The sequence below is a fragment of the Cryptomeria japonica genome, chromosome 3 (assembly GCF_030272615.1).
Source record: "Cryptomeria japonica chromosome 3, Sugi_1.0, whole genome shotgun sequence".
NCBI lineage: Eukaryota > Viridiplantae > Streptophyta > Pinopsida > Cupressales > Cupressaceae > Cryptomeria > Cryptomeria japonica.
The window spans coordinates 552,392,868-552,414,800 of record NC_081407.1 but is presented as its reverse complement, the minus strand read 5'-3'; the positions used below and the strand labels follow the sequence as shown (position 1 = coordinate 552,414,800).

The 21,933-nt window shown below is 37.6% G+C and overlaps 1 protein-coding gene across 2 annotated transcripts in view; it reads right to left on the bottom strand.

Annotated features, from left to right (window-relative positions):
* Window positions 1-210: 210 nt before the first annotated feature.
* Window positions 211-21,933, bottom strand: part of LOC131029888 (uncharacterized) — a 157,714-nt gene continuing 135,991 nt past the window's right edge. For both annotated transcript variants that reach the window (XM_057960545.2, XM_057960546.2), the window contains 2 exons: window positions 1,346-1,433; window positions 211-702 (listed from right to left, as the gene is read on the bottom strand). In XM_057960545.2, the coding sequence (XP_057816528.1) occupies window positions 421-702; window positions 1,346-1,433 (370 nt within the window). In that variant the 3' untranslated portion in view covers window positions 211-420. The remainder of the gene's footprint in view (window positions 703-1,345; window positions 1,434-21,933) is intronic.

The following is a 21,933-nucleotide window of genomic DNA, read 5'->3' as shown; positions in this document are numbered from 1 at the left end:
TACAGTTCAACAAAATTTTGATGCACGCTGATGTAGTAGGTGATAGATAGAATTTCATGCGTAGGCAAGGAAAGAGTAGAAATCAGAATCGGCATTTGATTAGTTGGATTTTGAATTTATACAAGTAGTAATTAGCAGAAATCAACAAACTACATAGTGAATATTAAATATATAATTCTACTTGCAATTTATGGAAAATGACAATCAATGTCTACCTAATTGTAAAAATAGACTTATATTTTAGAAACTAATGCCTCTAGAATAGCAAGTTGACATTGCAAGAACATATGCCATATGTTTCAGAATAATTCTCAAACAACTTTAGAATGATAAATTATGCTGGTGTACAATTATTTTAAGGTTCGAAGCCATTCTGGGCAAAAATTGCTGATGACACAAATCAGAAAAATCTTCTTTGGTTTAGTGTACCGGATACTTAGCCTGCAACTCCTTCAACATAGGATTGATTACATCCCAGTTGAAGCCTCTATACTGAAGCCACCATATCATTCTTGTTTTACGTGTCTGAAATGAAACGTTTCCTCCTTGCAACCATTTTTTAGTTGCCTGGGCCATAAGATGTGCCCTAGCTGAATCGGACATGCCCCATTTTTTCTCTTCTTCCATTTTATCAGTATCACTGAATATATGTTGAAGAGCTCTCTCAGCGTCACTTCTGCTTACCCCTCTGTGCATTAGTGCCTGATACAAGATAAATAATCGGCATATTAGACATTGTTACTTTTTCAGTTTGGAAGCTTGGCATCTAATCTCTAAGGCTTTTTCTTTTCTGTCAATTCATTTATCCTCAAGCTGAAATTGAGGAGTCTGCAATGTGCTGTAAAACAAATAATTCCCAAAATTCACATCTGACAAAGATGTGTCACAAATTAGTAAGATATCTCATAGATTTACATAAACTATTGGATGCTGAAAGTTGTACAAGGCAATGGAAAATCATATAGAACAGGAATTAAGTAAATTTCAGTACTGCAGAATTGAGTACAGATACCAATACATTGTATATGTCCAGCTAATTCTCACTTCCAGAAAATAAAGTTTCTTCTTATTTCAAAACAAATCTCCTTCAATTACAAGTTTAATTTTTTTGTTTCAATCCCTCCTTAAATAACAAATTACCTTTACCTTTATAACTAATAAGCAGGATCAGAGAATGAATCAAGCCATAGTAAAAGATAAAAGACAATTTATAAACAGAGGCAGGAATACAACATAATAAAAACTCCTCAGATAAAGAGAGAAAATGGCAACCTACTTTATATCTAAACTCAACGAAATAATATAGGAATACATTTGCAAGAACAACCAAGAAGAGGAACCTTACTGATTTTATCTTCTTTGGGCCCCAGCTTAAGCTCAACCATCTGGAGCGGGAAAATGATTCTGCATAGTCAGAATCACTCTGTATCCCACTACAATAAAACAATGTGATTGTCAACAAATAACTAGATTCAAATTCATATTAAAAAAAAATGAGAGAATTTGGTGACACATCTACAGCTGATTAACAGATTTGCAAAATTTCTTTCTTTTAATAAGCAAACAAAATTTATTAATGAAAAAAGATTACATCGTATATAAGTACTGTGAATCATAAACAATCAGCTTACAAGATTATCATATCATTTCAAGGAATAGCTTAATGAACAATATCACTTTGGTTCACAATACAAAATCAAATCTGTATTGACATTTTGAAGGTATTGAAGAATTATTCCTGGAAGACATTGAACCAATGACACCAGAGTCCCAGACTAAGAAATAGGACCAGAATGAAGTGGGTTTGTCAATGAAGAAAGTACTGTACAGAATTACTGGGACTACAAGGGTTGAGGATCCAGACATGTCTAACAGTGCTGTAAGAGCAGAGCTAGTCAAACCTTCTTGAGTAGGATCTTACCATTGCAATCCATCAAGAAAGAAACCAGTGATGGATACTCCACTACCCAGCCCAAGTTTTCAGAGGCAGATACTGCCAAGATTCACTGGTGATGGGTCTGAAGATTCAGTGTGCCATTCAAAAAATCATGCACAACTATTTGGAGTCTGAACAGCTAATGGACAAACTGGTCAATGGCATTGGACATGGTCATTCCCAGATACTCAGGGAGTGACAATTGACTAGCTTACAAATGCAACACTGGCAAAAAAATTGTGTGGAATTTTGCACAAGGCCTTTGAGAAAGAGCTCAAGTTTCTTCGAGAAAATAATGAAATTGTCACTAGAATCTATAACTAAGAAGGAAAACATGAATATGTCTTTGCTTATAATCATAAGCTCAAAGAAATATTGAGTAAAAAAGAACCTGCTGAAGAATTAAAGAAACGATGCTTCATTGAGGGACTGATACCCTCATTGTGGAGGAAACCCACTCACAAGTGAAAGAAATGATGGTTCATTGAGGAACTGATACCCTCATTGTGGAGGAAGATGAAGGTCATGCCACTTTCGTCTTACAAAGAAGCATACAGCAAGGCAATGAACATTGAAAGCGAAAACAAAACATTCTCAAACTCTAGGCAAAGAAGTGATTATGGTGATAACTCAGACACCAGTGACAACAATGAACCAGGATCAGTTCAAGCTTTGAGAAGAGATGGGCTCTAAATGATGGAAGGAACTTGAAAGAGATACTAAACAAAATGTTCACAGAATAAATAATGGGGATATAAAGCTGGATGACTGGCCAGCCCATCAATTTGAAAATGCATCTGGCATGAAATACCAAGAACCAGTACAATCAGAGTGAATCTTGGGCTTCTCATTAATGGGTTAGTAGTTCCTAAGAATGTAGCAAGAAATGTCAAATGGAAGGCACCCGTGCAGGATTGGAAGCTGAAATTCAATGGTGATTAAGGCAATCAGATTCTAGCAAAGAGCTAGATATGTACTTTGTGATGCTTCGAGGGTTTTCTTGAAAGGTGGGTCAAGAAAATTGGGTTGAAAACTAAAAATGAAGCAAGTTTGATTATGGATTATATGAAAGGAAGTCACAATAAATCACTAGAGAGGGACTTTTTGATTGCAATCAACGTCTTGGAAAAAGCCAATTGCCCAAATTGGAAGCCTTGCTACATTATGGAAGAAATCTTATAAGCTTAAAACATTGATTTGAGTCAGTCTCCTTTGCCCATTGTTAGAGAACAAAATAAAGTTGTTGACCTTCTAGCAAATAAAGGGATAGATCTCTCTAATTATGGAAAGTCGTAATATGTCTGATTGATTGATGATGATGACCAACCTCCTTGATAGGGTGGCCTTTTTTCTTCAAGTTGTAAGTTTGAAATTATTAAACCACAAGCTTTTGAGCTAATAGACTGAAGACCTAATTGGAAATGATAGTGGCACACATGTAAAAGGTTTGCAGGAGCAAATTGCAGTAGTTGTTATTTGTGTTTCTCCTTTGTTCCTTGTTTGTTGTGATGGGTTATGCTCTCCAAATGGACATTCTCCAGTTGGTCTTTTTATGTCTTTAGTGTATTATGCTACCTCTTGCAGGATCATCAATGGAGCTACTGTGGCATGTGTGGCTGATGTTAGGCATTTATGTCACGGCAGGTAGAAGTTCTAGTTCTCCAAGAAACCTTCTCAGCAAGGGCAGTGTATTGATTCATTTAATAAAAAATTAATGAAACAAAGTAATGGCTCTCACCCAGCAATGTTGAAGGTAATTAAATGTATTTTGGGCAATGGCAGTATTAAAGAACATGGGTATACCTGGCAAATAGCCACCAGTTTTCATGTTAGCAACCGTCATCTTTGGATGTACTGTAAGGAGGAATGTAAACATTTGCCAAATAAAGTGTAGAGAACAAATGCATAAAAAAGAAACCAGGCAATAAGCCCCAAGGATGGTGGCTGTAAGAGTGAAGTTGGACTTTTAAACAATCCCAATGAATAAGGACACCACCAGAAAAGCCATTTGATACCTTGAACGCTAATTTTTTGATGCCCGAGAGGAAATGGAAAATTTTGACTGATCAACATCTTGTATTGTAATATATTGTACCAATATAATGTCTACTCTAATTCCTTGATAAGTCGTAATACTTTTGTAATCCATGAAGAGCCTTATCTTTCCTTAAGTAAGTTTTGTAGGGTTGTCCTCTTCTCCTTCTCGGAGCATTCAATGTTTCAGTTGTCTCCGTTTTTGTTTGGTTTAGTGATGTAAATTGCTCAACAATTAGCTTTGAAGGACTTGCTGGCAGCTGAGCTGCAATTGCACTTTCTCTATATCCCAGCAATGGCAGGTGTTGATTTCAACTCAAACATGTTGTCTTGTATGATTTCTAAGGAGAAGATCTGGTTGGAGAGACTGAAACCAAATGACCATGTTGATTACAAATTTAACATCAGAATGGAATGTTTTCATAATCAATGTGCTCCCATTCAATACCATCTCTTTCCAGTAAGATTCTATCTACCAGAGGCTTTTCAAGATCAATATTGATACCTATTTGTACATTGTGGAACACCCCCATTTGAAGAGTGAGTTCAAATGGTGCTATGAAGCCTCCAGACCCATTTCCTATTTTTTGTAGAGAAGATTTCTCTAGTACTCTCTTGGAGTAAGGGCAGCTATGTTACCCCACATTTCGGGGATTGGATAGAGCGGAAATGACGGGATTCTTTTCAAGGATAGGGACAAGAGGGAGCCATTTTTGAAATGACAGCTATTAAAAAAATATAGGAAATTTTTTAAATGTAAAAAAATTCAGATATTCATATTATAGTATTCATGAGACAATCATCATATACATCATAGAACCTTAACACAACCATTTCATTGCATTCCATGATGAAATTCACAATGACAACAATATATAGTAACACAACATATTAATAAAAATTACATCAAAATGCCCAAAGGCTGCAAGTTTCAAGTTCAACTACAAAATGACATGAAATATATAGAAATATTAAATATGCAGCTGTCCCTAATCAGCCTCCCCTAACACTACATCAAAATCGGAGACTAAATCACTACCACTATGAGAGGCTATCTCATCCAATGGAACCCCAACTATACATGTGTCTCCTCCTCATCAACCTATGCACTATCTTCTTCTTTCTACTGTTCAAATTTTTTGATGGACACAAATGAATTTTATTTCTACTTTTGTTCTTGTTTTTAGATTTAGGTCTTTTGCGAAGGGGTGAGGAAGCTACCCCTTTATTTTTTAATTTTTCTTGAGGTTTTTCTTTTAAAATTTACTTTTTTCTGCTAAGATATTGGATTCTCCAAGGACCCCCCAGAATCGGAGCCAGGTCCGAGCCTAGTCCACCCCTGGATTCTCCCCGGGTGTGACCCAGGTGGATGGGTTCTCTGAAATGCGGACCCACAGAGAACCCGGCCACCTAGGTCGCAATAGGGGAGAACCCAGGCCTATGAGTGCCCAAAAATGGGGCCCACGGGTCAAAAAGTAGCTTTTCTATTGAAAACAAATTTTTAATGATTGTTTTTTTCTTTAAACCCTAATTTCACCCTTATAGTGCATTTTATTCTTCTCATTTTATTTGCATCTTTCAAGTTGTTTTCTCTCCAAGCAGGTTTTGAATGTGAATGCATTTTTCTTTGAAAGTGAAGGCTATGGAGGTGTGAGACACGCATCAAAAGCGTAGGAATCATTGGAGAAGGAATATTTAGCCATCAAAGGTGAATGAATCCTCATTTTTTCCAAATTTTCGAGAATTTTTTTAAGATTTTTTAAAGTTTTTTTTTTTTTTAAAATAAGTATTGTATATTTTTTTACACTTTATATGCATAACATGGGGTTATAATGCCGATTTTTTTCAATTTTTTTCAATAATGTTGAGTTTTTTATTTTCTATTTTAGATGCATTATTCATATAATCATACATAATCGCTTAGACTGGAAGTGCAAGCCCAAACTCAATAGAAACCCTTTAAAATTGATGTCGATTCACCACTTTGGCATTATACAACAATGATCAAGCAAATGTCTAGTGGTGGGAGTTTTCTTTAGCGGTGTACCCATTGTGGCATTGAGTATACCAGATCATACTATCGAGTGAAAGGTCACCTTTGCTTCATCCCTAGATGTGAAATAAAATTTTGTAAGGGCTCAGATGGCAAAGGGTTGCCAAAAGCTCTAGTTATGGAAAATATTAGAGAACAAGAGGAAGTTGATAGGAGAAGCAACAAACCAAAAACACAATCATCCTCTTGCCAAGGCAAGCTCAAAGAGGCCTTCTAGTAGTAGTGGCTCCACAACACTAGCTGGACCACATCCTTTTATGCCAATACCACCACCTTCTAAACTAGAGAATGTTGTGGTTAAATGAAAAAGAGGCCCATAGGATAGTGCCTTCAAAAATGAAATGAGAGTGGTTGCAGATCAGAGCATTGGTCGTTGCATTTATGGCAGTGAGCTTCCTTTCAACATTGTTAGATCACCTTACATTTGGGACATAGTGCATACCCTTTGTAATACACCTCCTGATTATGTTTGTCCCAGGTATGAAAAGGTGCAAACCACCTTATTGACAAAGGAGAAATCTTTTGTAGAGACACAATTGAAAGTCATCAAAGATACATGGCCGGAAACAGGTGTGTCCATCATATCCGATAGATGGAAAGATTGTAAAAATAGGTCATTGATCAATGTTATAGCAATGTGCCCTAAAGGGGCAATGTTTTTGAAAGCAATGGATTGTGAGGGGCAAGTGAAAGATGCAAGTTTCATTGCCAATATCCTTGTAGAATCTATTGACATGGTAGGGCCTCAAAATGTTGTCCAAGTCATAACGGACAAAGCTAAAAATTGAAGAGCAGCTAGGTCTATAGTGGAGGCTAAATATGGTCACATTTTTTGGACACCATGTGCAGTCCACTCACTCAATTTAATCATGAAAAAGATTGGCACAAAAATTGATTGGGTGAAACAAGTGTACGGGAAGGGCGAGGAGATTCAAATGTTTGTGACTAATCATCATATGTCACAAGCCATTTCTAGGACCTTCTCCAAGTTGGAGTTGTTAAAGGTAATTAGTAATTTAAATTTTATCTTAAATTTTTTATTTTTTATTTTTTATAGTTGATATATGCTGTGTATTTTTTTGTCATATTAGGTTGCCGAAACACGATTTGCACCTCACATGCTCGTCTTACGACGATTTGTGAAGGTGTGAGAGGCCTTGAGTTCTATGGTTATCAACACCTTGTGGAGTGTACGGAAGCAGTCCAACACAGAAAGAGCTCGAGAAGTAAGAGTATTGATCCTTGATGAGAAATGGTGGGATGATATGGAATATGTTTTGAATTTCATCGAGCCCATCACGAGCATGATTAGGTATGATGATACCGATCGCCCCTGTTTGGGTGAAATTTATGATGGCATGGACTGCATGGTGGAGAAAATGAGAGAAGTAATACAAAAAAAGGAAAATGACCCAACAGAAACATTTTTCAAAGTTGTGCAACAAATTGTTGTTGATAGTTGGAACAAGATGACCACCCCCTTACATCTCTAAGCATTTGCTTTGACGCCAAAATTTTATAGCACAGAGATGCTTGCAACACCAAGGAGGGTGCCAACATATAGAGATGCAGAGGTTGCTAGCTATAGGGCTGCCTTTAAAAAGATTTATTCAAATGAGACTAGAAATATTGTCTTGAGGGAGTTTGGCCAATTTGTATCTACAAAATATCATGATGCTATAGCTCTTCAAGCCAAATATGGGATGGATGCTGATGAGTGGTGGTATGTGCATGGTCAAGGCTCCATTTTCTTGCAGCTTCTTGCAATTAAACTTCTCTCCCAAGTATGTATCTTTTTATTTTTTATTTTTATAGTTTTCCAATTTCATTTGATGATATCATATTAAAATATTGTTATTTTGTTATGTTTTAACTTTTAACAGGTTGCAAGTTTCTTCTTCAGCTGAGCAAAATTGGAGTACATGCTCTCTCATTTGCTCAGTCAAACATAATCGTTTGGGTGCAAAGAAAGCAGAGGATTTGGTCTACATACACTCCAACCTTCGTCTATTGTCAAATAAGAAACCCGAATATAATGCAGGTGCAACAAGGAATTGGGATCTAGCCCCTACATGTACTGATTTAGATGCTACAGTTGCACAGCTTGACCAGGTCTCTATAGACGAGGCAGCCATGGAACTTGAAGGAGACATAGCTAGTGGGAGTGGCATTCCAATGGATTGTGGTTCAAATGATGCTGAATTTAACCCAAATGATGACCTTGGACTTGGGCTTGGGCTTGATGCTTCAAATGAAGAAGAATATGGAGATTAAATCCCATAGGCCATATCGCTTGTAATTTGAATTTTCATTATGTCATGACATTTCGAGACTTGAAAGTTGAATATTATCATTTTTGCAAATTATGAATATGATATTACATTTACGATATTATGAATATTTATTGGCAATTATGGATTTATCTTTTATATATGGGAAAGTTACATTGTATGGATTGTATCATTGTAATAATGATAGTGATAGTTTATATTTTATAATTTTAATGTTTGAACATATATATAATATATGTATATGTGTGTGTGTACGGACATACCCATACATGTACCCAACGGGAAAAAGAGATTGCTAATTCCGCGATTCCGTACCGATTTTGTATCTGTACTCGTACCCGAATCGATAACTTAGTTTTTTTGCATTGCCATTAGGGATGGCTAGGCATCCCCAGGACGGTCAAGGGATGCCTAGGTGTCTCCTCCCCATTTTGAGGACACCTCATCGTCCGAGGATGTTTCCACAAGTTTTCCAAACGTCCAAAAAGCGTCCCATTTTTTCTGCCAAATTAGGGGATGGCCAAGGATGTTTTCAAGGCATCCCTGCATCCCCTGGACATTTCTACTCCAAGACGACTATTTTTAAGTTGGGTACACTCCCCAGGTTCAAAAAAGGGCAGACTTAGCCAAACCAAAAGTGTATTAGGCATGCCTCCCATAGTATTGACATAAATATACCAAATTTGTTATTGAATAATTGGCCTCCTTAATATGTTGTATCCTTTTTGGCTTTGGAATAAAAGTAGTCATAGAATAGCTATTGGGCATCTTGAGAAATTCAATAGATCACTTAGGTTTGCAATTCTGAAGCACCCATGTCTACAAGTTTTTTGAGCCTGGATACTCTCCCATAAACTGCATATCAAAGCTCTTTCTTTGTGCTGCCCTTGCCGAGACACAAATTGCTACAAAGAAAACTGAAAACCTTTAATGATATTTAGCTTTTATGGGAAGGGGCCTTGTGATTATTCACAACATCGATGAGAAATATCATTAGATTAGTGACTAGTCATGGAAAACAGCCATCATGGTGTGAAAATCAACTATCCTTCATGGAATGAAAATCTCAACAAAAATAAAAACATCTAAACAAAGTAAAGAAACAGAAGAGAACAGATAAACAAAAATTTACTCAATGTTTTAGAGCATATCCATTTTCAGGTAGCAGCCACTTCATGCAGCAAGTGGGAAGCTAGGTGCTCAATGGCATCAGGTTGCTGGAGGAATAATTGAGGATACACTTTATTTGTCCTTGGCCAATGATTAGCTCACTGTGATAATTCTAAGCTCTATGTTTGATGTTGCCTATGTTTAATCTATTGGTTGAAAATTTTGTACACTTGGGAAGATATGCAAAATTGTGGTTTCAACCACAACGTGTGGGTTAAAAACTCCCCTAATCTAAGGGAAGGCTCCCCCTTTTCTACTATTACTAACTAAACACTAATCTAACTTGGGTGGGACAACATCCTTTTCTCTTTTTTCAAAAAAGATGATTTTCTTTTCTCTTCCTAAAAAAGAAACAGCAGTTAAGAAAACAAATACAGCAACTTAAAGAACTTTAACAATTACAAATTTGTTTATACAAAAAGGAAGTAAAGTTTCCATGAAAGCTCAAAGTCTTCCGTCACTTCCCTGGGACAGAAAAATAGAAACAAAACTCAACGTCTTTACTTTCCATTATCCTATCTACCTTTCCAAAATGATTTAAACAAGAACAACTTATAGCATATAACAACACAAAGTCTGCTGATATGGTGCACTTTTGAACTACTTCAAATGGGAACGACCACAAGCACAAAGTCTTGCAACTCTTCTTAGATTTGAATACATAACTACAATAATTTAACCCTCAATACTTGTAGTACAAAGTCTACAAGAAGTCAGATTAAAGCTCCTTTCAACAACTCTATTAGAACCTCAAGCAAATGCAAAAAATATACCACTATGACATAAGAACACAATGGATATAAGGGTAAGACTTCAACACAAAGTTTGAAACTCAAAGCCTTCTTGATATTACTTGAGAAAACAATTTAAAAGTATGAAGCACAAAGTCTTTATGACTATAAATTTCTACAGAGTTTTCTTGCTTACTAAAAAGAAAAAAATTACAAAGAGCACCCCCCTGTATATATAGGAGAGGAGCTAAGAGCAAAAAGTGAGAGAAGCCCAACTAACTAAGACTTATTCCAAATTACAATCCTACTGGCTTTCGACTTGTAATTCGTTTACATGTTATTACAAGTTACAAGAATGCAAGTAATGTGACTACTTGCAATTACAATTTTTGGCATTACATGTAATTTGTCAAAGGGAAATTACAAATGCATAATTGAAACTAATCTAAGTGTCTAAGATACAACTCTATTTACATCATCCTCTATCTAAGAGATCTTCATGCTACTACAAGATGCTGGAACTTGAAGTAGTCAAGATCGGTGAAGGTATTTGTCTAGGAACATCAACTTGCATCCTTGATAGTTCTTATGTCCTTCGCCAATGAACTCCAACCTCATCTTCTTGCTTGGGGTAATATTGATTCTTTAGGAGAAGTTCTCTCTATGCATATGACACTGTACTCTTTTCATTTAATGTCATCAACATATGACAGCATCGGCTTTTGCTTACTGTTCTTACATGCATCGACAAATCTTGCAATCGAATCTTAGAAACCCGATTGCAAGTATTGATCTTGCAAAGGGAAAATGTGGGAATGAGAGTATGTGGAGACAAGCTGAATTTCGGATCTTGGGAGGTGGAATGCGAGTGCAAGTAGATTGCAGCGAACTTGGAATGCGGAAATGGAAGAATGCAAGTTAGGGGAAAAAATGCTAAAACTTACACTTGCAATCGGGTCTTGGAGACCCCAATGCAAGTAAGCATGCTTGCACAAAAGGCACCAACTTGCAATCAGGGTTTTGAAACCCGATTGCAAGTGTGAGAGGTTTGCAAGGTAAGTATTAACTTGCAATTGGGGTTTTGAAACCCGATTGCAAGTGCAACTGAACTATGAAAGCACAAACTCAGAAAACATACTTGCAATCGAGGTTCTGAGACCCAATTGCAAGTGAAAGGCAATGATAAAAAACCATGTAGGAAGACTATGCTTGCAAACGGAGTTTCAATGCCCGATTGCAAGTACAATGCAAAGGCAAAACAAGGGCTTGCAATCAGGATTTAGAAAACTGATTGCAAGTAATCACAACTTACAAGGGAAAAAATAAATACCTTCATACTTGCAATCGAGTTTCAAAATCCCAACTGCAAGTAACTTTATTTCATGTCCTTGTAAAGCGACCTTCACTTGTCATTGGGTTTTAGGAACCCGATTGCAAGTGCACAAATACTTTATAAAAACAAGTTTACTTGTAATCAGGTTTCTAAGACCCTACTGCAAGTAAAGTTGTAATGTCCCTACTAGTTAGGGATCACTGTCCTGCAAAACAAATTGTTAGAATACAACATATACATCAATTTGTCACTAAATCATCTTGCAATTTAAGATTACTTAATTAACATTAATCACAATTCTTATCTATAAAAAGGATACGATGCCATACAAAGTATGTCCTTAGGCGCCTGTGAGGCTCACCTTCTTGGAACCACTCTTGGTCCCAAGCCATCCAGGAAAACAAAGGTGAATTCGATTCCTGTCTTGGATGTAATTTCTTACATCCAAGCCATCCAGGAACCAAGGTTTTAATTTGATTCCTGTCTCTTACACCCAAGCCATCCAAGGCAGACCATAAGTCAATTCCTTGCCTTGGGTGATGTACCTCAACACCCAAGTCCACTAGAGGGGACCGACCAGATCCGTCTCTTCTTGGATGAACTTGTCAACCAAGCCATTCATATATGCATATAGATCATCAGTATATATATATACTGCCAACCAGGGATTCGTGTATCCCTCCATTAGGCTTAAGGGAGTTCCCCCCCTATGGCCTTCATTATTTAATCATATTTATATTGCATTTGACAATTTTATTATTATTTCCATTTCGTAATTCACATTATTAACATATATTCTTAAATATTCCTTAATACGTATTTGTTAACATATATTTTAAATATGCCTAACTATTACATATTGTTATTAATTTCATTAATCAAACATGTTCATTCCCTAATGTGTTAACCTGTATATTGTATTCATTAATGAAGTAAATAACATTAACATGCTAATTACCTACGTTCTTTGATATTAACATATTACTTATATTCATTATTAAAATAAAACAAATTGTAATAGCATGCTGACCCTTATATACCATTTACATATATTAACATATTATTAACATTGCGTGAAAAACACATAACACGTACCTGTTTGCACGCAGCCAAGTCTCTTTTTCTTTCCACCGCTGCTGGTCCTCCTTCTTCCCCGCCCTTCTTCTTTCCACTTGTTACTTGTATCTCGTGAGGGGTTGTACCCCTTCACAGTTCCCTTCCGCATGGAGGGGTGCGGCGGTGATCATAGCCCAGGCTGTGATTACCGTCGCACCTCTTGTGCGTAGGTAATCTGGGGGGGGGCATTAAATGCGTTATGATATGCATAGTCTAATTTGATTTTATTTATTTATTTAATTTCATTTAGTTTTTAAAAGAATTATTAAATAATAAATAAATCACACTTGTCATATTTTAAATGTATTAAATATTGATTGACATTTAATATATATTAAATGTATTTTATTAATTTAATCATTTATTCATTTAGAACCTTATTTAATTAATCTATATATATATTGACATTTATTTAAATAATTTTACATTATGTGATACCTTAGGGGTTATCACAGTCCCTCCGTCTCAATTTTGCTTGTGCTCAAGCATCTTTAGATCTTCCTCTTTTTCCCAAGTGGCATCCTCATGGGGAAGATTCTTCCATTTAATCAGGTGTTCGGCAATGGTCTGGTTCCTTAGCGCCTTTTCCCATGTATCTAGAATGACCTCAGGGTACAAGGTGAGTTTCCCTTCATCATCTAAGGGTGGTAGTTCACTGCACGGAGCCAAGTGTTGCTCGAGAACCTTTTTGAGGCGGGAGACGTGGAACACATTATGTATTTTACCGTCTTTGGGGAGTTCTAGTTCATAAGCTATTTCCCCAATCCTTCGAGTTACTTTATAGGGTCCGTAGAATCAGGGTTTCAATTTTTCAGCCCCATTCTTCTTGAGGGAAGATTACTTATAAGGTTGTAGCCTTAAAAACACTAGATCTCCAACCTCAAAAGTCCTTTCTGTACGCTTTCTGTCTGCATAGATCTTTTGTTGATTTTGGGCTTGTTGTAGATTCTCTTTCAAGGTCTTCATGATATCCTTACTCTGTTGAACAAAATCTTGTGCTCTTGGTACTTTACTTTCCTGGTTTATTAGTTCTCCAAAGCTTGTGGCCTCATAGCCGTACAAGGCTTGAAAAGGACTCATCCCGATTGACATGTGGTGTGTCGTGTTGTAACAATGTTCTCCTAGGTGTAACCGCTTTACCCATGCCTATTGTTGCCCTGTAACATAATTCCTTAGGTAGCCCTCTATCCATTTGTTCACTATTTCGGTTTGCCCGTCCGTTTGAGGATGGTAACTGGTACTAGGGGTCAAGACCGTTCCTGCCATTCTGAAGAGTTCTTGCCAGAATTGGCTAATAAACTTGCTATCTCTGTTGCTGACAATATTCAAAAGGAGTCCATGGAGTCTGAAAATTTCCCTGAAGAACAAATCGGCTATTTGATAGACTTTGTATTCGGTGGAGACTGCAAGGAAGTGGGCATACTTCGTGAGTCTGTCTACCACCACAAAAATGCTATCTTTCCCTTGTGTTTTTGGCAACCCTGTTATGAAGTCCATCGAAATGCTCTCCCACTTCTGTTTGGGAATAGGTAATGGTTGAAGCAATTCTGCTGGGTGAGTGAGTTCGATTTTATTTCGCTGACAAGTTAGGCACTCTTGTACGTATGTATGGACATCTCTTTTTTGGTCTTTCCATGCATACTTTTCTCTTATGTGTTTATAAGTTTTATAGTATCCTTGATGTCCGGCCAGGGGGTTATCATGGAATTCTTTTAGAAGCTTGTGCTTGAATTTGGTTTGAGGGGTCAAATATACCCTTCCCTTGTACAAGATGAGGTCTCCCCTAACTTTAAAGTCTTCATTGGGAAGGTTTCCCTCCAAGATTTCCTTGGTTTGTGGATCTTGCTTATATTCCTTTAGGATTTCTTCCTTCCAGTCCTTCGAGATGCTGGTAAGGGCATTGAGGTGTGCCCTTCGGGATAATGCATCTGCTGCCCTGTTATTCACCCCTTTTACATATTCAATATCAAAGTCATAGGCTTGTATTTTGCTAACCCATTTTTGTTGCCTATCATTAAGGTCCCTTTGGCTCAAGAAGAAGCGTAGACTGTTATGATCGGTTTTCACACCAAACTTCCCACAGACGAGGTATTGGCGAAATTTGGCCAAGGCATGCATTATGGCTAGCATTTCTTTGTCATAGATGGAGTAGTGTCTTTCTGCTTCGGTAAGTTTACGACTCTCAAAGGCTAGGGGGTGTTTCTTTTGCATGAGGACTACCCCAATTCCCTCCCCAGATGCATCACATTGTAGTTCAAAAGGTATAGAGAAGTTAGGAATGGCTAATACTGGGCACGAGCTCATGGTTATTTTCAGTTGATCAAAGGCCTGTTGGGCTTGGTCATTCCATGTGAAGGCTCCCGTGTCAACTAATGTGATTACTTTATGTCCTTTGATAGTTCCTTTAAGTTTGAAGCATCTATTCTCACTCCCTTGGGTGATGACTGCTAAGGTACTGTTGTGACCATTTCACACATTGCCCCATTGCAAATGGGGACCCTTGCTTTTTTTTGCTTTTTAGGGTTTGTTTTTTGGTCTTTTAGGGTTTTGTTAGTTAGCCTTTGCATTTTGAGTGCTGTCGGGGAGATAAATAGGATAGCAGGTCCTGAAAATTTGGCTAAGTCTGAAAGTCCTGATCCTGAAATTTGGCTAAGTCTGGAATGCCCTGATCCTGAATTTGACTAAGTCTGGAAACTGAAAAACCTCAAAAAACTAGATTTTGCAATATAACTCCTGGAGGTCTGAAACCACTCTCAAACATCCTGAAAGTATATATGGAATATAACTTAAAGTATAAGAAAGAAAGATTTTTCTTATACTTAAATGTTATATTCCATTAAAATTGTCCTGATAGAGAGTTCGAAAAGTCAAATTTCGCTCTTGACCTTCACTGAGGATCCAGAGCCAAAAGCGCTCCTGTCCCTCTCCAAGGGTCCAAGGCGAATCGCTCATGTCCCTCACCAAGGGTCCAGAGCGAAAAAGCTTAGTGGAGTCATTCTTGACCTCGTTTGGACAAATTGAGACATCAAAGGCATGATGGAGGACAAAATAAACGTGATAGAGCATCCAGACTTGATTAACGACGATGAAATGATGGAGTATTTGTCTAGAAAGGTAAATTCGCTCCTGTCCCTCACCAAGGGACCAGAGCGATTTTATTCATATACACATTTTTAGACCTTGTTTGGACTCAAACTTTTATTCATGGCGTGTAAAGAGATGATATTTTCCTCCGCGAAGGAAATTTGAAGTGAAAAGTAAAAAGATTTGGCCCTGAGAGCAAAAATCGCTCCTGTCCCTCACTGAAGGACCGGAGCTTGAATTCCAATTTCGCATTATCCTTGCAAGATTTAAGTGGTTTCGCGATTTGAGGAGGTCAAGGGAAGTATGTTTTGCCCGTTGAATATAACTTAAGTACGCCACAATGAAGAAAATCAGCCTAAGTAACAAGTTCGCCCCTGTCCCTCTCCAAGGGCCCAAGGTGACTGGCTAGGGCGCTCCTGTCCCTCTCCAAGGGACCAGAGCGATTCCTCCACAAGACAAGTTTTTGGCGAAGTGAAATGAGTTTTTAAGTTTGAGGCAAGTAAAAGGAGGCGTAACGAATCTATTGAATATAATTTTGAAGAGTGCAAGACGCCAATGAAGCCTATTTTGTCCTAGGCGCTCCTGTCCCTCTCCAAGGGACCAGAGCGATTTCTTCCTAAGACAAATTTCTCACCAATTTGAAGCAAATTCCATGTCAAAGATAAGTGAAGGGGAGCATAGCGGATCCATTGAAGATAGTTTTAAACATTGGCAAAGAATGATTGAGCCTACAAATGAAAGTTCGCTCCTGTCCTTCAGTCAAGGACCAGGGCGAAATCTTGGTTATTTAGACTTCCCCTTCGAATTTTAATAAATCCAGCCCAAGGAACAGAGGTTCGCTCCTGTCCTTCAGTCAAGGACCAGGGCGATTTCTACTAAACTGGTCATTTCCTTCAAAAAATTACGTCAGGGCAAGGTTGCACAAGGTTGAAAATATCTTTAAGAAGATGATGAACGAGAGGTTAAAGACAAAAGGTTGGCAAATTTGAGCTAAATGCAAGGTTCGCTCCTGTCCTTCAATCAAGGACCAGGGCGATGATGGTTCTAAGAGGCATTCATTTACAAAATAGAATCGGTCAAGCATCAAGTTACGAATGAAGATCCCAGTTTGAACGTAGGAGATGAAGTTTCAAACGTGAAAAATGCAAGATGGAGGACCTAAATGTATAATCGCTCCTGTCCCTCTCCCAGGGACCAGAGCGATGTGGTTTGTATCCCTTACATCTCTCATGTTTTGGCACCAATAAATGTTGAAATACATTAAATGCTAAAATTCGATAAAAACTTTGAATTATTTGATTAAAATGGCATTTGAAAAATAGCGCATAAGGCATTTAATAATTGATTGGGCCCTTTTAAAAATCGAAATTATTAAATACAAAGGCATTTAAATTGATTAATTATTAAATTAAATAAAAAGGGAGAGCGCTTGGGGTTATATTTTTATATTTTTATAAAGTTGGCCTCCCTTTTATTTAAATTTGCTTATTATTTGCCTTATTTCTAAAAGTCGGCCTTTGTGAAAATAAAGAGGTAGGCGCCTATATAGTGGAGGTGTGTTGAGCATGTTAACCCATCATTCAATCATTTGTCCAAGTGCGATTTTGAAGGAGCAATAGAAGTGCGAAATCTCATCCAAGTAGAAGTGCGAGTTTTGATTCAAGAGGGAGAGCGAATTTTGTTGAAGGCTAGAGGTGGAGCGAATTTTCCTCAAGGCGTTGAAGGCTAGAGGTGGTGAAGTTGGTAGAAGAAGCACATTAGAAGACTTTGATCTTCATTTTGCCTAAGCAAACTTGCTTAATTTTGCATCTTTTCTTAGATTTAGTTCTCAAGTGGAGGTATGGCGAGATTCTCCTAGTCTCAATTTTCAATTTCAAGTGGCTTAGTTAAATTTAGGAAATGATAATTCAAAGATTTATCATGAGGTTTCCTAATTTAAAACTTAAATCCTCTTTCTAGTCTATATTTACACGTTGCAAAACATGTTACTAATTTTGAAATGTTGTGTAGGTATCAAGATGGCGACTCCAAGCTCGAAAGATCTACAAGTCGGAAGACTCTCCTCAAGGACGATCAAGCAAGGACAAGGACAGTCAAGCAAGGACAAGGGCGACCTCCTCCAGCCTAGCATCGACAAGGACGGCCTTCTTTGGACTAACGTCATCAAGGGCGACTTCTTCTAATCCAGCATTCCAAGGCGAGGTACATCATCATCCTGCAAATCAAGGACAAAAGGAGTTAGAACAAGAGTTAATTAAAGATAGCTTCTCAACAACATCAAATTGAATATCTACCAAGCTACAAGTGTCAGACGAGGTGGCATCCTAGTCATCACTCCTCCAGTCGGATTGGTCCACCTCAACAATGTCTAGGTTCAATGTACCTAATTCATAGAAGGTGGCACAAACTCCGATGTACCTACCCCGGCTATCCATTGATCGATTTTTCTAGAGAGGACATGTGTCCAAGCAATACAATTTTATCATTGGTCAAGCATTAAATGTTATGTAATGGTTGTAACAAACCCTAATTAGGGTTTTCATTGTTGAATCTTGGCCATTGATCTCAAATTGATCTAAGCCATCGAATTGTATTAAGGGCACTATATAAGCCCCGGCATTTCATTTTGTAAAGGCAATAGTTAAAGGAATTAGAAATAGTTAGAATAGTTAGGAATAGTTGGAAGCAGTTAGAAGATAGAGAGAGAATAGCAATTAGAGTAGAGTAGAGAGAGAAGGCAAAGATTGTTGCCAAGATGTTGTTGTAAAAGACTTGTAACTTCATTGAAGAAATGGTGAAATTTATGGGTCGATTCGACAATTTGCATGGTCTTTATACTTCTCATGTTTGATTTCATGTTATTAGATGAGTGGAAGAAATGTGCTTGATTGATGGTGGAATTCGTATATCCATACTACTAGCAGTTTGTTGATTGCAGACTTGCCTTGTGTAGTCAACTGGAATCGTTCAGCTTAAGCCTAACTTCAATTATCGCTTCTTCATTGATATGCATCAACCTGATGGTGTCTATGCCTGCAGTGATGATTTGAACATCATAAAGCTTTCCTTCGAAGATCACACTAGCCTTGTGGAGATGGTCCTGCGATGTCAAAACAAGACCTAGTTAGAATTTCATCAAAGATCATTCATTGCTCTTACATTCTTAGTGTTAGGATTAGATCCTCTCCTCGCCCTCGTCTTTTTTCCTTTTTTCAAATCTAAGCTAGTGAAAATCCTGTGTTCCAGCAATATTCAAAGCAAATCAGAAGTTCAGGCATCAAATGTAAGTCCCCTTGTGATTCCAGCAAATCACATCATACCACAAAGAGCTTATCCACACGTAGAGACCCTACATAAAAGAACATTGGAGTCACCCTGATTGATCCTTTTTGCGACATCTTCAGCAATCAGAGACTTTATTCAAGAGAGGATAAGGTACCCTTGGGTATTTTATTCTGTGTATGATTGTGTACAAAATACACGTCAACAGGTACTTGGTTCGTTGCTCTCAAATCTGGCCCTTTTATAAGGTCTTTCCTCATCCCATATTTCTTCTGTGTTATTTATTTGTCCCTTTTTACATTCATGGCCTCTCCCCCATGGAGTCTTGCATTTGAAACATAACCCTTTCTCCCTGAGTTCCTCTTTCTCATTACATTGGTGATTCACACTCCAAGGTTTCTTGCAGAAGCGGCAGGGCCTCTCCCGGCGGTCCTTCTGGAATCCCTCATTCCTATGTGGTGTTTTGGTTGAGGTACTCTTGGGAGCACTAAGTTCGACCATCCTAGTTTTTTTAATGGCCTCCCCTAAATTTTGTGGTTCCAGGGGTTTTACAAAATTTCTAATAGAGTCTTTCAAGCCCTCTGAAAACATGTAGGTAAGCCTTCTCTGAGATAGATCAGGGACCATTACTGACAAATTTTGGAATTGGTCTATGTAGTCTTCAATTCTTCCTAATTGCTTAAGGTGTGTCAATTCTTGGAAGTACCATTCGGAGTCTTTTTGGTCGAATTGGCTGCTAAGCTTTTGGGTAAATTCATTGTAGGTGGAGACATTTTTGTGTCCTAGGGTAATGAGACCGTTGTGCCACCAATTATGGGTTGCTCCTGTTAAATGTAGTATGGCAAATTTTATAGCATCTCCTTCAGTCATGGGACTGTATGAGAGGTATGTGTCTAGTTTTTGTACCCACGCTTGGGCGATGTCTTTTCCTGACCCATCAAAGCATGGTAAGGACATTTTGTTGACTTTAGCTTTGAGGTCATTACCCATAGGCTTCCTTCTTCTACCCTCATTAGTCTTGGATTCACAGAAGTCCTTGAAGGAAACCACTCTTTGAACTTCTAGCTCTAATCTAGCATAAATTTGGGCAATTTCCTCTACCCCAAGTGTGGCCGGTTCCTCTTCCTCTTCCTCCCCCACACGTTCCTCTCTAGACAGAAATTCGGGAATTGTTTGTCTAGAACTCTGAGGAGATCGTTCGTTATCGGCGTGATTAGAGTGTGTCTCTCTTCTAAGGTTTGACATATCTCTATTGTTGTTGTTTGTACTTTGGAGGATTAATTGGCTCATTCTTTCGAATTTCTCATTGGTTTGCTCCATGAAGGCCTGAAGTTGTTTGGCTAATTGATCGGCCATTGCTTTTGCGCCTTTCTTCCTCTGATATGTGATCATTAACTAAGAATCCCTCCCACAGGTTGGCAGGATTATGCTCTGATACCACTGTAATGTCCCTACTAGTTAGGGATCTCTGTCCTGCAAAACAAATTGTTAGAATACAACATATACATCAATTTGTCACTAAATCATCTTGCAATTTAAGATTACTTAATTAACATTAATCACAATTCTTATCTATAAAAAGGATACGATGCCATACAAAGTATGTCCTTAGGCAGCTGTGAGGATCGCCTTCTTGGAACCACTCTTGGTCCCAAGCCATCCAGGAAAACGAAGGTGAATTCGATTCCTATCTTGGATGTAATTTCTTACATCCAAGCCATCCAGGAACCAAGGTTTTAATTTGATTCCTGTCTTGGGTGTAATTTCTTACACCCAAGACATCCAGGAAATCGAAGGTTAATTCGATCCTTGTCTTGAGTGTAATCTCTTACACCCAAGCCATCCAAGGCAGACCATAAGTCAATTCCTTGCCTTGGGTGATGTACCTCATCACCCAAGTCCATTAGAGGGGACCGGCCAGATCCGTCTCTTCTTGGATGAACTTGTCAACCAAGCCATTCATATATGCATATAGATCATCAGTATATATATACTGCCAACCAGGGATTCGTGTATCCCTCCATTAGGCTTAAGGGAGTTCCCCCCCTATGGCCTTCATTATTTAATCATATTTATATTGCATTTGACAATTTTATTACTATTTCCATTTCGTAATTCACATTATTAACATATATTCTTAACTATTCCTTAATACGTATTTGTTAACATATATTTTAAATATGCCTAACTATCACATATTGTTATTAATTTCATTAATCAAACATGTTCATTCCCTAATGTGTTAATCTGTATATTGTATTCATTAATGAAGTGAATAACATTAACATGCTAATTACCTACGTTCTTTGATATTAACATATTACTTATATTCATTATTAAAATAAAACAAATTGTAATAGCATGCTGACCCTTATATGCCATTTACATATATTAACATATTATTAACATTGCATGAAAAACACATAACACGTACCTGTTTGCACGCAGCCAAGTCTCTTTTTCTTTCCACTGCTGCTGGTCCTCCTTCTTCCCCGCCCTTCTTTCCACTTGTTACTTGTATCCCGTGAGGGGTTGTACCCCTTCACGGTTCCTTTCCGCATGAAGGGGTGCGGCGGTGATCACAGCCCAGGCTGTGATTACCGTCACACCTCTTGTGCATAGGTAATTGGGGGGGGGGCGGGGGGGCATTAAATGCGTTATGATACGCATAGTCTAATTTGATTTTATTTATTTATTTAATTTCATTTAGTTTTTAAAAGAATTATTAAATAATAAATAAATCACACTTGTCATATTTTAAATGTATTAAATATTGATTGACATTTAATATATATTAAATGTATTTTATGAATTTAATCATTTATTCATTTCGAACCTTATTTAATTAATCTATATATATATTGACATTTATTTAAATAATTTTACATTATGTGATACCTTAG